The 15,423-nt window shown below is 42.9% G+C and overlaps 1 protein-coding gene across 5 annotated transcripts in view; it reads left to right on the top strand.

Annotated features, from left to right (window-relative positions):
- Nucleotides 1-15,423, top strand: part of LOC132887153 (NACHT, LRR and PYD domains-containing protein 12-like) — a 152,467-nt gene that overhangs the window by 124,235 nt on the left and 12,809 nt on the right. The window contains exon 11 of one of the 5 annotated variants that reach the window (XM_060922597.1): nt 9,811-9,923. The exons of the other annotated variants lie outside the window; for them this stretch is intronic. Within the exon in view, the coding sequence (XP_060778580.1) occupies nt 9,811-9,895 (85 nt within the window). The 3' untranslated portion in view covers nt 9,896-9,923. Of the gene's footprint in view, nt 1-9,810; nt 9,924-15,423 lie in introns of those variants that run through there. 5 annotated transcript variants of the gene reach the window in all.

Here is a 15,423-nt window from a genome sequence, read left to right on the forward strand (position 1 = left end):
CGGTGTTCTTCCCGAGGAGCTGGCCGAGGTGTCTGGGGAAAGGGAAGTTTGGGCTTCCATGCTTAGACTGCTGCCTCCGCAACCCGGTCCCGGATAAGCGGAAGATGATGAGATGAGAAAAGTTTACTTGCTAAATTTGGCATTCATAGAATAATCAACTTATCTTTATATAAAGCCATTCATTCATCATGATTTGGAAAATTATCCATCCGTTGAGTTCCCCAGTATCTCAGACTCCCTGGTGCTGCAGACATCGTTCTACACAGACACACAGATGAAAACCTGGAAGATCATGGAAGAGAACAACTTTTTATATGTGGCTGGGTTAAAGATTTGGGGATCAGGTCACTACAAGATAAATCCTGTATCGTTTTTGCCCGGGTAAGGAGGAATTTCTGGGCTTTTTGTCCGTGTCTTTTTTAGGCCTGTCACGATGATAAATTTTGTTGGATGATATATTGTCTCAGAAATTATTGCGATAAACAATATTATTGTTGACACCTTTTCAAGACAATTTTATGCCAGTAGTAAAATAATAATGATCATGCATATAGACCCTTTCAAAGAACAGTAAACTTTTAAGTCAACTTGTTCAATTGAGCAGTGGAATGTTAAAAATATATAAATTGATAACCTAAAGAAATAAAACAATCAAACAAAACCACTCACAACAAAAACAATAAATAAAATACAATCTATGGCTCTTAAAAATTGCACTTAAGTAAATATTAACTTGGCACAGGGTAATAAAAAGACTTTCTTTTCTTCACAGGCAACATTCTGCCAATCCAGTTTCTCAAAGATTAGTACCCAGATAAACAAAAGTGCAAAGTAACAACGTATTGCCAGCTCTCATTTGGATGAAAGTAACAACAATTAGAACGTGATAACATGTAGGCAAGGGCGTAGGTTTGGTATTAACATTGGTGGGGACATAAACCCAGTACCAACCCCCAGTGGCGCCAACTTCAGGTCAACATTAGAGGGTCACAATATTTTGCTCCATTGTGTTCCACCAAAAGAGTCTCCATCATCTCTCCAAAGGCCAGACTTTTAAAATTTGAAGTTCAGAATTGTAGTAATTCACTAATAATAATAATAATAATAATATGCATTTATTTGATTAATTACAAATCTTGCATGTGATGATCAACTCATTCTACCAATTTGCAAATGCGTTTTACAAGCGAATAACACATTGACTGTTGCGAGGGTGTATGTTCCTTTCCCTCATAAATGGAAGTAAAACACATATGGAGCCTTAAACACTGCGTTCCATGAGGCTGGCAGGGGGAGTCGACTCTCTTCTGTGGGATCTTTAACTAGTTTTAGAATGCTAGTTTAAGCTGATATGTGATTGATCTAACAGTAAAACAGGACGAGGGCTCGAGAACTTTTTCGACACGTTGAAAGGTTACAATTTTACTTGGCAACAGAATGTATTTGAATTCTGATTGGTTGTTGTTATATTATTGCTCTTTTGTTGTCTTCTTGAGCCCAGTGTGGAGGGGGAGGAGGGAGGGACAGGGTTCTACAGAGAAGTTTTTAGCCTCCGCTTTCAAATGAACCCCCTTGAAAACCCATGGATCCCAGTCGTCCGCTATTTAGCGGAATTCCGCTATTTTTCTAGCCAAAGTGTTGTTTTTTTTAAATCTCTTGTATATCCGTTAAAAATATGTTTAAGTAAAATGACCAGCAGAATACGTTCTGATTTGGTTTGCTTGTTTAGCGATGTTTTCGTCGGCTTCGTTTGTTCTCATTGCCATTCGGGAACACTCGGAAGTTAAATTGATGTAAATACCGCGAGACTGTACGTGATAGAACGAGAAAACAATATGGCTGCGCCCATTTGCTCGAAAACGTGTTTTAACTCCGTTCGTGCTTTTGTTTCTAATGCGTTGAACTTAATTCAATATGTCGTGGAACGCGTAGTTGCGCTTAGCCAGAGAGGAATTTGAATCCAAGAAGAGATTAATGAATGTGGTGAATACAGAACTTGAAACAATAGCTCATGCAAACAGAGTAGCCAAGAAACTATCCAAAAGAGCACTGCAGGAACATCAGGAAAAGCAGAAGGAAAGATCAGAGAAACAAAAGCAGAGAAAACTGGAGATCACAGAATGCACCCCAGAAAAGAGCATTAAATTCCTCTGTAGTGAAACCTTTCAAAAAGAGAGAGGTTTAAATCAAATATCTCCAGTATTTGCTGTACATATGTACACTTGTGTTCAAAATAATAGCAGTCCAACATGACTAACCAGATCAATCACTGTTTTTGGTGGAAATTATATTACTACATGGCAAATAATTTACCGGTAGGTGTAGTAGATTCATAGAAAACCAACAGACCCAACATTCATGATATGCATGCTCCCGAGTCTGTGTAATTGAATAATTAAGTGAAAGGAACGTGTTCAAAATAATAGCAGTGTGGAGTTTAATTAGTGAGATCATTCATTCTGTGAAAAAACAGATGTCAATCAGGTGGCCCTAATTTAAGGATGAAGCCAGCACATGTTGTACATCCATTTCTCTCTGAAAACCTGAGAAACATGGGTCGTTCCAGACATTGTTCAGAAGAACAGCGTGCTTTGATTAAAATGTTGATTGGAGAGGTAAAACGTATACTGTAAAGAAGTGCAGAAAATGATGGGCTGCTCAGCTAAAATGATCTCCAGTGCTTTAAAATGGACAGCAAAACCAGAGAGACGTGGAAGAAAACAGAAGACTACCATTCGAATGGATCGAAGAATAGCCAGAATGGCAAAGACTCAGCCAATGATCAGCTCCAGGGTGATCAAAGACGGTCTGAAGTTACCTGTGAGTACTGTGACAATTAGAAGATGCCTGCGTGAAGCTAATCTATCGGCAAGAAGCCCCCGCAAAGTTCCACTGTTAAAAAAAAAAAAAGACGTGCTGAAGAGGATACAATTTGCCAAAGACCACATCGACTGGCCTAAAGAGAAATGGAAAAACATTTTGTGGACTGATGAAAGTTAAATTGTTCTTTTTGGGTCCAAGGGCCGCAGACAGTTTTTCAGACGACCCCCAAACACTGAATTTAAGCCACAGTACACTCTGAAGACAGTGAAGGATGGTGGTGCAAGCATCATGATATGGGAATGTTTCTCTTACTATGGTGTTGGGCCCATTTATCGCATACCAGGGATCATGGATCAGTCTGCATATATCAAAATACTTGAAGAGGTCATGTTGCCTTATGCTGAAGAGAAAATGCCCTTGAAATGGGTGTTTCAACAAGACAACGACCCCAAACACACCAGTAAGCGAGCAGCATCAGGGTTCAAGACCAACAAAATGAAAGTTATGGAGTGGCCAGCCCAATCCCCGGACCTTAATCCGATAGAAAACTTGTGGGGTGACATCAAAAATGCTGTTTCTGAGGCAAAACCAAGAAATGCAGAGGAATTGTGGAATGTTGTCAAATCATCCTGGGCTGGAATACCTGTTCACAGGTGCCAGAAGTTCTCAGAAACCGTGGTTATACAACTAAATATTAGTTTAGTGAGTCACAGGAATACTAAATCCTTAAGATTTTTTCAGTTTATACAGTAAATATTTGGAGTTTGTAATGAAAAATGCAGACACTCCTATTTTTTTGAACAGCCCAATGTTCGTTTTTCTTCATTTTCTGTAAAGTAATTAAAATATTCATACATTTTTCTTCATGTTTTGATGTAGAATATAATGTGCAGTGTTCCCAATGCATGGAAATAAAAACTATTATAAGGATTTTGAGCTTTACTCACGTTTTTAAACACACTGCTATCATTTTGAACACAACTGTATATATCTAATATTACTGAATCATTGATTTCTGCTCATATTCATGATTTTTGAAAAATGAATGTGGCTTATATTAGACTAGTATTGACATTAACTCAAAACAAAAAAAAATTAACAAATGAGGAACTATGGATACCATTGTTATAACAAAATCAGTGGAATATTTAGGCAAGTATATTTTTCAAAGCTACATTTTCGTCTAATTTTTATAAAAAAAATTTTGCCACTTATGTCATCGATTACAAAATATGGCATTAAATAGATACACATTATTGTTAAATTCTGTTGCTTTTCTATGTTAAATCAATGTAAAAAAATGTGTTCTATAGCATCTTTAAATGTTAAACTCTCAACAGCTTCAGGGGGCTTTGCCCCCTGTACCCCCAGCAGAGGCGCTGCCCCTGAACCCCGCAAAGGGCGTGCAGCCCCCTTGACCCATGCTGATAGTTTCTTACATTCCTCTATTTTTTCAATTACTGCTGAGATACCTGAAAACCAATCAGTTCAGCGGATGTGTGTACTCAGTATGTGACGTTTTCAAAAGAGAGGCGAGAGGAACCAAAAATTTCTGATCAAGAAGGCAGAGGCTGTTATGCTTATTACGTGAAAATGTTTGATTTGATTGTTCGTGGCCCAGACACCTTTTAATGTCCACATCACCATCAGGTTGTTGTTTACATGTGTCCTGTTACACGAACTCGGTCAGGGCTCCGCAGGTCTTAACTGAAGCACTTCAAATTAAGGGTTAGCGGACTGCTAAAGTTTGCAGACACTTCACAAGCAAGACTCGGTGCAATATTAGCCAACATTAGCACAATCTGATATGATTTAATAATGTCTTTGTGACCTTAATGAACACCGGTTGTTGTCGGTATCAAGTCGGATTGTTATTTACATGCCACACAAACTTAGAAAACAGTCATATTCGTATGTTGTCATTTTTACACACTGAATATGAACTGTTGTTAACTGATTCATTTTACGAACTAATCTAATGTTACATTCCTCAAGGACAGTTTGCTAGCTAGCAGCCGGTCACTGCACTGCAACTGCACTTGCTAATTGACATTGTAGCGGAACCTGCTTGCTGTTTTCGTGACCACGCCCCCAGAGCAAATATTCATGAGAGAATTGGGCGTGGCGTTTCACCCAGTGGAAACCTACTTTGTGTACTGTGCACGGAGTGGGATTTTTTTTTTTTTTTTGTCTTCAATCAGAAATATTGGTAGGGACATGCCCATACAGTCCATACCCAATTCTACGCCTATGGTCTGTACAATGGAGCAACGTGTTGTCTTTTCCCCATTCAGTGGATCCCCTGGATGGATAACTGTTGCATGCTGGGAGGCCCCGTCTCTGACAGAGAGCCGCGCGAGACGACAGAAAACAGCGCGGTGTTTTATTCAGTCAGTGGGTCAAGCTAATACTCTGGCGACTTCCCTATGTAGATGTACAGCGTGTAAATGCCAAAATCCCGGTAAAAAAAATTACCGAGTTCATTTTCATTTACCGTACGATAAGTCGGTATATCAAATATCGTGACAGGCCTAGTCTTTGCGATGGTTGCTAGGACACTACAAGTTTTAGTATCGAGTGTAAACAAATGACAGCCGCTCGATTCTCAAACCTCCCTGCTCTTCTCTTCCAGCAGGCATCACAGATCCATATAATTTACCCACGAACATATTTATTTATTCTGTTCTCTCTCTCTGCTCATGTGAGTTAAATGTAGAGTAGTAATGTGACAAAAATAAAGCTTCTTAATTTATCCACAAATGTATTTATTCCACTTGAAAAGTGTACGGCAAACCAGCTACTGAATTTGGGACACTACAACATCCTGAACTATTTAGTATTTGGCTTTAAACTTGGAAAAAAAAATGCACGGCCCACTAGATGGCACTTCATGGTCCACTAATGGGCTGCGGCCCAGTGGTTGAGAAACACTGGCTTAGCACATCTAGCCACTGGGATTTTTGCCCATTCCTCAAGGCAAAACTGCTCCAACTCCTTCAAGTTAGATGGGTTGTGTTGGTGTACAGCGATCTTCAAGTTATGCCGCAGATTCTCAATTGGATTGAGGTCTGGGCTTTGATTAGACCATTCCAAGGCATTTAAATGTTTCCTTTAAATCACTCCAGTGTAGCTTTAGCAGTATGTTTAGGGTCATTGTCCTGCTGGAATGTGAACCTTCATCCCAGTCTCAAACTTCTGGCTGACTCAAACAGGTTTTCCTCCAGAATTGCCCTGTATTTAGTGCCATCCATCTTTCCTTCAGTCCTGACCAGCTTTCCTGTCCCTGCAGATGAAAAACATCCCCACAGCATGATGCTGCCACCACCATGCTTCACTGTAGAAATGGTTTTCTCGGGGTGTTGGGTTTGCGTCACACATGGCATTTCCCATGATGGCCACAAAGTTCAGTTTTCATCTCATTTGACCAGAGAATCTTCCATGTGTTTGGGGAGTATGCCACATGCTGCTGGGCAAACTCCAAATGTGTTTTCTTCAGTAATGGCTTTTTTCTGGCCACTCTTCCATAAAGCCCGCTCTGTGGAGTGTATGGCTTAAAGTGGTCCTATGGACAGATACTCCCATCTCCGCTGTGGATCTTTGCAGCTCCTTCAGTGTTATCTTTGGTGTTTTTGTTGCATCTCTGATTAATGCCCTCTTTGCCTGGTCTGTCATTTTTTGGTGGGCTGGGCCTTCTTTTGTCAGGTTTGTAGTGGTGCCATATTCCTTCCATTTTGCTATAATGGATTTAATGGAGCTCCCTGGGATATTCAAAGTTTGGGATATTTTTTATAACCCAATCCTGATCTATACTTCTCCACAACTTTGTCTCTGACCTATTTGATGGCTCCTTGGTTTTCATGTTGCTTGCTTAGTAGTGTTGCAGAGTCAGGGTCCTTCCAGGACAGGTTGATTTATACAGATATCATGTGACACATTGATTGCACACAGGTGGATCTTAAATAACTAATTATGTGACTTATGAAGTTAATTTGTTGGACCAGCTCTTATTTAGGGGTTTCATATGAAAGGGGGTGAATACTTATGCACACTTCAGATTTCTCTTTTTACATCTTATTGTTTATCTCACAATTAACCAACAATGTGCACCTTTAAAGTGTTTGGCATGTTGTGTAAATCAAATGGTGCTAACCCTCGAAAAATCCATTTTAATTCCAGCTTGTAATGCGACAAAACAGGACAAACACCAAGGGGGATGAATACTTTTGCAAGACACTGTACAAACAGTTTGGTGCTCTGGAAAATCAGTTCAATGTGAAACTAAAGGCCCGGTCACACAGCGCTTTACGGCTTTATCACGGCCAAAACCCGTCCAAAAGTGCTCTCCCGTGAAGCAGACGATGTTGTTCGTGTTGATGTCGAAGTTAAGACGTGTTACAGTCGATATACAGACGTGACAGGACTCAGGGGAAAATCGGAACGGCGTCGGACGCGGCAAAAAGTTTTGGACTGCTCAAAACTTTAGACCGCGGACAACCACGGCCGGCACACGTGGTAAAGACGTGCAACACACGCGAAAAACACGTGATAATCAGTGTCCCGGCCGTTATTAAAACTTGGGGAGACGTGGTAAGACGCGAAAGTTTGGCAGTCTATCACGGGCAGAGCACGGTCATCGGACGGGTGTTACGCGCTGGTATCACGGGATATAGCGTGTGTTTAGCGGCTTATCACTGAGAAATGGATTTTTCCGCGTACATAGCACTGTCTAAGCTCGTTAAACGACGTCTCAAACAAGTTCTAAATTCGATTGATCACTGTCTAATCACTTCTGCATCACTTCTGATTTGCGGCATGTATAAATACCGTAATTTTCTGAGACCTCGGCACTTGCAGTCTAGATGTCAAGGGGTGAACATGAACCCTCAACGCTGTGATGTCCTCATCTTAATGCTCCAGCACCAACAGAACCAACTGATACAGGCTCAACATATCCTTGCTGAGAGAAGAAGAAGAAGGAGGAGGAGGAGGAGGGTGGTACGGAACATCTGGGTGCGTGACTGGATTGCGAGGAGACCTCAGCTTGGGCTTTACGACCGTCTCATGGTCAAGCTGCGTAACGAAGATCCAAGAGCCTTTCAGAACTTTATGAGGATGCCTCCTGCGATGTACGATGAAATTGTGCAGAGACTGACACCAGCCCTTACCAAGGAGACCACCAACTGGAGAGCACCCCTTGAACCAGGCCTGAAGATTGCTATCACCCTGAGGCACCTTGCTTCTGGCTCCAAGTACCGTGAGATGGAATATGCCTGGAGGGTCCCCCACAACACCATAAGTCTATTGGTGCGTGAAGTCTGTGAGGTCATCGTCCACGAGTATGCTCATGAGATGCTCTCCCTGCCAGACTCTGAAGCCCAGTGGCGCCAGGTAGCTGATGATTGGTACCACAGATGGAATTTTCCACATGTCATTGGGGCTATAGATGGGAAACATATTGCGTGTAAAGCTCCTGCCAATACTGGGTCTGACTACTTCAACTATAAAGGCTTCTTCAGTGTTATCCTCCTAGCAGTCGTGTCTTCTGACTACAAATTCCTGTGGATAGACGTAAGCGGCAAGGGGTCCTCCTCTGATGCCCACATCTACAATGAAAGTGAGTTCAAGGAGGGTCTGCAGAACAATGACATCGCCGGCTTCCCTCAGCCGGATCCTTTGCCAGGGGACACACAAGATGTACCCTACTTCCTGGTAGGTGACGATGCCTTTGGACTCCGGACCTACATGATGAAGCCCTACGCTAACAGGGACATGACCAAGGAGCAGAGGATATTTAACTATCGACTGTCGCGGGCCAGACGGGTAGTTGAAAATTCGTTCGGGATCCTTGCCAACCGATTTCAAATTCTCCTGACTACCATGATGCATGAAGCTGACACTGTCAGGCTGCTGGTCAAGGCGTGCGTACTCCTTCACAACCTGATGAGAACACGTTACCCGGTGATGCAGAACAGGCTGGTGGACTGGGAACGTCCAGATGGAGCCCCGGTGCTTGGTGCTTGGCGTGAAGGTAGGAACCTTGAAGACACGAGGCCTGATAGAGTAACAGGACCCAATAGAGATGCCAGGGTAGCCAAGGCCCAGAGGAACCTCATCATGCAGTGGTGCAACTCCCCCGCTGGAAGGGTGCCGTGGCAGGATGATATGCTCCTCCCCCATTAGCTATGTTTACTGATCATGTTAGTTAGGGAAGCTGGAGCGCTGATATGTAAATATTGATGTGATAATGATGTTTGATATATGTACTGGTGACATTACATATTGTATTAATGTAATAAATTGAAATGTAAAATGTGTTTGGCAGTTTTGACTTTACTAGATTAAAACTAAATTAAAACTATAGACTATAGAAGTAATTTATTGTGAATTAGAATAAATAAACTTGTCATATATTAAATTAAAATGAAAAATTAAAGATAGCAAACATAAAAATTTAAAGTACGTACGAAATGAAAGGAAAATATAAATTGGATTAAGACAATTATCTTCTATTAAATGTTAGAAGATAACTGTCTTAATCCAATTTTTGTTTTAATTTCATATGTACTTTATCATTTATTTTTGTGTTTGCTATTGCTTTTTTCTTTTTTTCATTATTTATTTTTTAAGTTCGCATTTTATTTACTTTAATTATGTTTTTTGATGGATGTTCATTTATTTTTGGTTTATATTTATTAACCAGAGAAAACACCAACACATTTCATAATTTATACCAATGTCATTGGCATATATTCAGCAAATAACATAAGTCACAAGTTTACAGCAAGGCATACATAGCCAATCTTCTCAACCTAATAACAAACAAGAGCATACACTAAACAAAACTAACAATGGAGTCCTGACTCTACTGTTCCTGAGTCGGCTGTCCCGTAGGCTGCTCCTGAGGCCTGGTCTGTAGTCCAGGAGAGGTGGCTGACACATTGGGAGTGTTCATGGATGTCTGAGAGTCGAGTCTGGATCTGCCTGCAGGTGTGAGCATGGTGCTGTCGAAGCTGAGGTTAGCGTTCCATTCATTACTCTGGATCGTGTTCTGGGCCAACTGGATGCTCCATGACTCAGCTGACTCTCTGGGCTGGGCACGGCTTGGTGGAGTCTGCTCCTGCTGTTGCTGCTGCTGCTGGGGGTAGGTGGGCTGCTGAGCACATAACTGCATAGGTGTAGGAGAGGGTGTAGTAGCAGTCTGCCGCAGGAGAGGACGTGAGCCTGGCTGTCGCCATCAGAGTCCACTGAAGGGGGAGGGCGTGAGACCGTGGACATGACTGGCAGAGGCAGAGGGGACCCGGGCCAGAGTGACGAGGGGATCTCCAGTGTCACTGGGGATGGAAACTGAAAGGTTTAAAACATTTATTTAGTTACACGGCATTGACATTTTGCTTTTAAAAGCATTTCATACATTTAAATGTGAAATGAAATTGACAAATGCAATGAAATTCAAAACACATTTGAAATCAATGTAATTAAATGTACTGACCTTTGTAGAAGCCACAGTGCTGCAGGACCCAGGTCTCCCTCTCTGTGAGCATCTTGGTCGCCTGACCACTGGTCTTCTTTGAGAGCTTCACATACCAGTCCTTTATTCCTTTCCACCACTGCTCTAGGTGCTCCACATCGATCCCCAGTTCTTGGGCCTTCATCTCCCAGGCAGCCTTCTTCTGCTTGTAGCCCTTCTTGCTGCGCATCCAGAGGTAGGGGTTGCCCTTCAGCCACTCGAGAACGTCCTCCTCTACAGCAGCATCAAGGCTCCAGTCCTTCTTGGGGGCAGTCTTCCCCTTGCCCTTGCTCTGTCCACGTCCACGGCCCTTGGCTACGAGCACTGGTTCTTCCTCCTCGTCCTGACCAGCTTGGGGGGGAGGAGTAGGAGGCCTCACTTCTTCCACAGGAAGTGTTTCTCCCTCCTCAAGGGCTGGGTGGCTCACTTCTCCAAGCTCCATGGGTGCCTCAGGGGTGGCAGCAGATGTAGTGGTAGCAGTGGTGGTGGCAGGAGGGGTGGCAGCAGAGGTAGTGGTAGCAGTGGTGGTGACAGGAGGGGCGGCAGCAGAGGTAGTGGTAGCAGTGGTGGTGGCAGGAGGGGCGGCAGCAGAGGTAGTGGTAGCAGTGGTGGTGGCAGGAGGGGCGGCAGCAGAGGTAGTGGTAGCAGTGGTGGTGGCAGGAGGGGTGGCAGCAGAGGTAGTGGTAGCAGTGGTGGTGGCAGGAGGGGCGGCAGGAGGGGTAGCACCTGTACATGAAAAATAAATCTATTTATTGACATGCTTCTAATTTTCATTTATACATTGAAATTCATATTTTCAATCTGCAAATATTCACCCTTCGTCGGCCTCTTCTTGGCAGGGGGACCCTTCTTCTTGGCCATGATAAAACAGAAATCACCGAACAAACTTGCGTGATGGTTGTGGACTGTAGAGATCTGGATCGGCAACTGTGAAGACCAGCCGTGCGCGACCGCTTTTATATGCGCAGCAAGCCGCTCTTCCAACGACGCTGAGCCGTGGTTACCCGTGATTTGGCAGTGCTATGGCAGTGGAGTGCCCGTTTTACGTCCGCGCTCAACACGCGATCGGCAGTGCTACAGACGCGATGAGGCCGCGGTTATCCGTGGTAACTTGTCGCTTTTTTCCCTGCGTTCGAACACGTGCGAACCTATTTTTAGCCTTACACCTGGCTGGACTTGGTTAGCTGTGCTTAGGCAGTGCTGCAGCAGTGAAACAGCCGCCGACAGCCATACCCCGTACAAAGCACGGCAAAGCCAAAATTGACCAAAAATTACCACTTACGACCACGTCCACCAGATTTTTGTATCTTTTTGTACGTGATATAGACGCGGAGTGCTGTGTGACCGCCCCTTAACCAATGACAACACTGTGTGTGTGTGTGTGTGTGTGTGTGTGTGTGTGTGTGAGAGAGAGAGAGTAGTGTGTGTGTGTGAGAGAGAGTAGTGTGTGTGTGTGTGTGTGTGTGTGAGAATTTGAATTTTAAAGTGGCTTTATTGTACAGCAACTGAGATCAAAAACACTCGTTCACAAAACAAAAACAACAGAACAGTTAGCTATTCAAAAAAGAAGCAAAAGAAAGTTCATCATCTGTCACAGAGCAAAAAGTACCAACACAACACCATTTCTCTTTGAACTCCTCCATTGCTCTCATTAGTTTGTAAAAGTAAAAATCAGTGGTTATTCTTGACTTGACTAAATTCTTAAAAACAGCGACAACATCGTCTCCAGCCTTTTGCTGCACCTTGTTTTTTCTGCTGAGGTGAATCGCAAGTTTGGCCTGACCAACAACGAAATTCATAAGTTCACACTTTGATTTTTACTTTTGATTATAAAAAAAAAAAACAAGAATAAAACCATGTTTGGTGAAAACAACTCCAAAAGAAGAAAACAAAAGACTTAACAAACAAAATAAATAAAAAAGAAAGCCTGCAACAGTCCATAAAACAGTGAAAGTGTTTCCCTTTCAGCACAGAAGGGACACGCGTCACTCATCTCAGGATTCAATGGCATTTACAGCAATAGCACCATGCAAGATCCTCCACTGAAGATCGCCAGTTCTCTTAGTTAGTGGAGGCTTAGATAAAACTCTCCACACAGGCTTAATCTTATCAATACCAAGCTTATCCCTCCACGCAGTGTCCATTCTCCCTTTCAAAACATCCTTATTCAACACCTTTACCAGGTTTTTGTACAGAACCTTCCCGGTAACTGAGTATAAAAGCATTCGGTCAGATTTCCTGAAAATTAACAGGGGACTAGCATGACCACATGCTTTCAAAACAGGTGAGAGACCGATATTTGGCAGAGCACCTTCGTCACTGCATTGAGTGTTACTCTCACCACACTCTTCCAGAAGTCTTTTCTCCTGGCAGCTTAAGACCCCAGTAAGCTTGTCAAGAAATTTCTCCACATATCTCTCAGACCTTACACCCAAAAAAGAGGCTAATGCCTGGGCATTTTGTAAATAGCAGCCAGCCTTAACAAGAATTTGCTGTAATTGCAAGGCTCTTTTTGCACACAGCAAAGCTGTGAGGCCAGGCATGTCGTTACTGGACACATCAAAACATGAACCAAACACAATAGGCTCTTCAAGCAACCAGTAGGCAGAGGATAATTCTCCTGCCCACTGATAATTAAACAGTCCCCAGGCCCTAAAAAGGCTTTTGTAAAAGGGTGTCAGTCCATCATAAACAAGTTTCTTTGTGTCCATGTGAAAAAGAGCAATGGCCAGGCCCAGGTTACAGACTCCACGCAAGATGCAATGAGCCAGTGGTCTCCAGGCCAGAGTGTCTGTAGCTGTAAGCAGTCGCTGAATTAACTGTAGACAGTCGGTGTCCTTTCTGCAAACCAGATTGATGAGACCTTGTCCTCCATCGTCTTTAGATAGGAAAAGCATCGCTTGGGGGACCCAGTGTAGTTTGTCCCAGAAGTTGTTCACGATTTCTTTTTGAATGCTCTTAAATAGTCCAACTGGAGGTTCAATACAAGCAAGTTTGTGCCACAAAGATGATGCCACAAGATTATTGATTATAAGAGCACGCCCCCTGTAAGATAATTGAGGGAGCAACCACCTCCATTTACCCAAATGACCCTTCACCTTTTCCAGAATCCCCTCCCAGTTCTTCTGCGCAAAAATATCCTCACCCAAAAAGACACCCAGATATTTAAAACCATCCTTCCTCCAAAGCAACCCTCCCGGCAAACCAGTGCATCTGTCTTCCCACTCACCAACCCAAAGAGCTTCACTTTTTCCCCAATTAACTTTGGCAGAGGACAAAAAAATAAAAATCATTCATTGTTTTTTAACATATTCACATCATTCCCATCATGAACAAACACAATTACATCATCAGCATAAGCAGACAAATACAAGCGATCATGACAGAAAGGCAAAGAAACCCCCCCCTCAATTCAGACCGAAGTCTATGTAACAGTGGTTCAATAGCAGTAGAGTACAGCATTCCAGACAGTGGACATCCCTGTCTGACACCCCCCCCCGACCTTGAAAGGGGCACTCAGGCCTCCACTGACTTTTAAAACACTTTCAGCGTCACAGTAAATAGCTCTGACCATAGCCATAAACTTAGGACCGAGCCCAAAGGAGTTTAGGGTGGCCCATAAATACTCATGTTCAACCCGGTCGAAAGCTTTCTGTTGATCTAAGGAGATCATCCCCAAATTAAAACCCATATTTCTTGACAGTGAGCAAATCCCTGATAACAGCTATATTATCGAAAATTGACCGGCCAGGTATACAGTAGGACTGATCGGGGTGCACTACTTCACCGATCACTTTTTTCAGCCTCGTAGCCAAAGACTTGGCTAAGATCTTCATGTCAGAACATAACAGTGATACAGGGCGCCAGTTGCTTATATCTTGTAAATTACCCTTCTTAGACAAAAGCGTAATAACTGCCCTGCGACAGCTAAGGGGAAGACATCCTTCCTCCAGACTTTCATGGAGCACTGCTAGGAGATCCTCTCCAATACATGACCAAAAGACCTTGTAAAAATCAACTGGCAACCCATCAATCCCAGGAGCTTTGCCGTTTTCCATGCTCATGAGGGCCTGTTCGATCTCATGAAGTGTCAGAACCTTATCAGTTTCAGAGTGGCACTCATCAAGCACTCTGGGCAGGTGATTAAGAAAAGCACTGGACAGTGAGTCGTCAAGCAACAACTCGCTGTCATACAACTTTGCATAAAACAATTGTGCGTAACTGCATATCTGTGCAGGCTCAGACAGCTCTTGACCTGTTTCAGACATCAGAGTATGCATTATCCTGCTCTGGCCACCTCTCCTTTCCAAGTTAAAAAAAAAACTTAGATGGAGCGTCCATTAAAGTCACATTTTTGAAACGGGAGCGCACCAGTGCCCCCTGTGCCCTAACACCCAGCAAATCTTTAAGTCTTGCCTTCTTCTCCTCAAAAAGTTGAACATGTTCCTTATTTCCTGTGAGTGTTATTGAATTGTGAAGATCTGCAATCTCGTTTTCCAAAACTTGTAATGAAGAAATAATTCCCTTGGTAACATTGCAAGTGTACTGTTGACAGAATAACTTAATTTGAACCTTCCCATAGTCCCACCAGCTGCACAGGGAAGAAAAAAAAACCACCCTTTTTTTGTCTAAAGGTCTCCCAAAAGAAAATAAAGGTGTCTTTGAAAAAATTATCCTCTAAGAGCGACACATTAAAGCACCAATAAGCACTTCTAGACTCAAAGGGCTTCACACATACACTACAAGTAATTGTGCAATGATCAGAGAAACCAGTTGGAAGGATGTTACACGACTTTAAGATGTTGAGATGATCCTTATGAATATAAAATCTATCGAATCTAGCAAGGGAAATATAATTCCCTCTACTGTGTGACCAGGTGTATTGTCTGACACCATGGTGCATGGTTCTCCATGTGTCTTGCAGATCATGGCCATTGATCAACTGGATGAGAGCATGCTGGGAGGGAGCATGTGGCTCTAAGTGATTCCTGTCCATCCTAGCATCCACAGTGCAATTAAAGTCACCCCCCATGAACAAAAGAGGCTCAAAATTCAAATCTTTTAACACCTCAGTAACTTTGCTGAAAAACACC

Source organism: Neoarius graeffei, chromosome 5, assembly GCF_027579695.1.
Source record: "Neoarius graeffei isolate fNeoGra1 chromosome 5, fNeoGra1.pri, whole genome shotgun sequence".
NCBI lineage: Eukaryota > Metazoa > Chordata > Actinopteri > Siluriformes > Ariidae > Neoarius > Neoarius graeffei.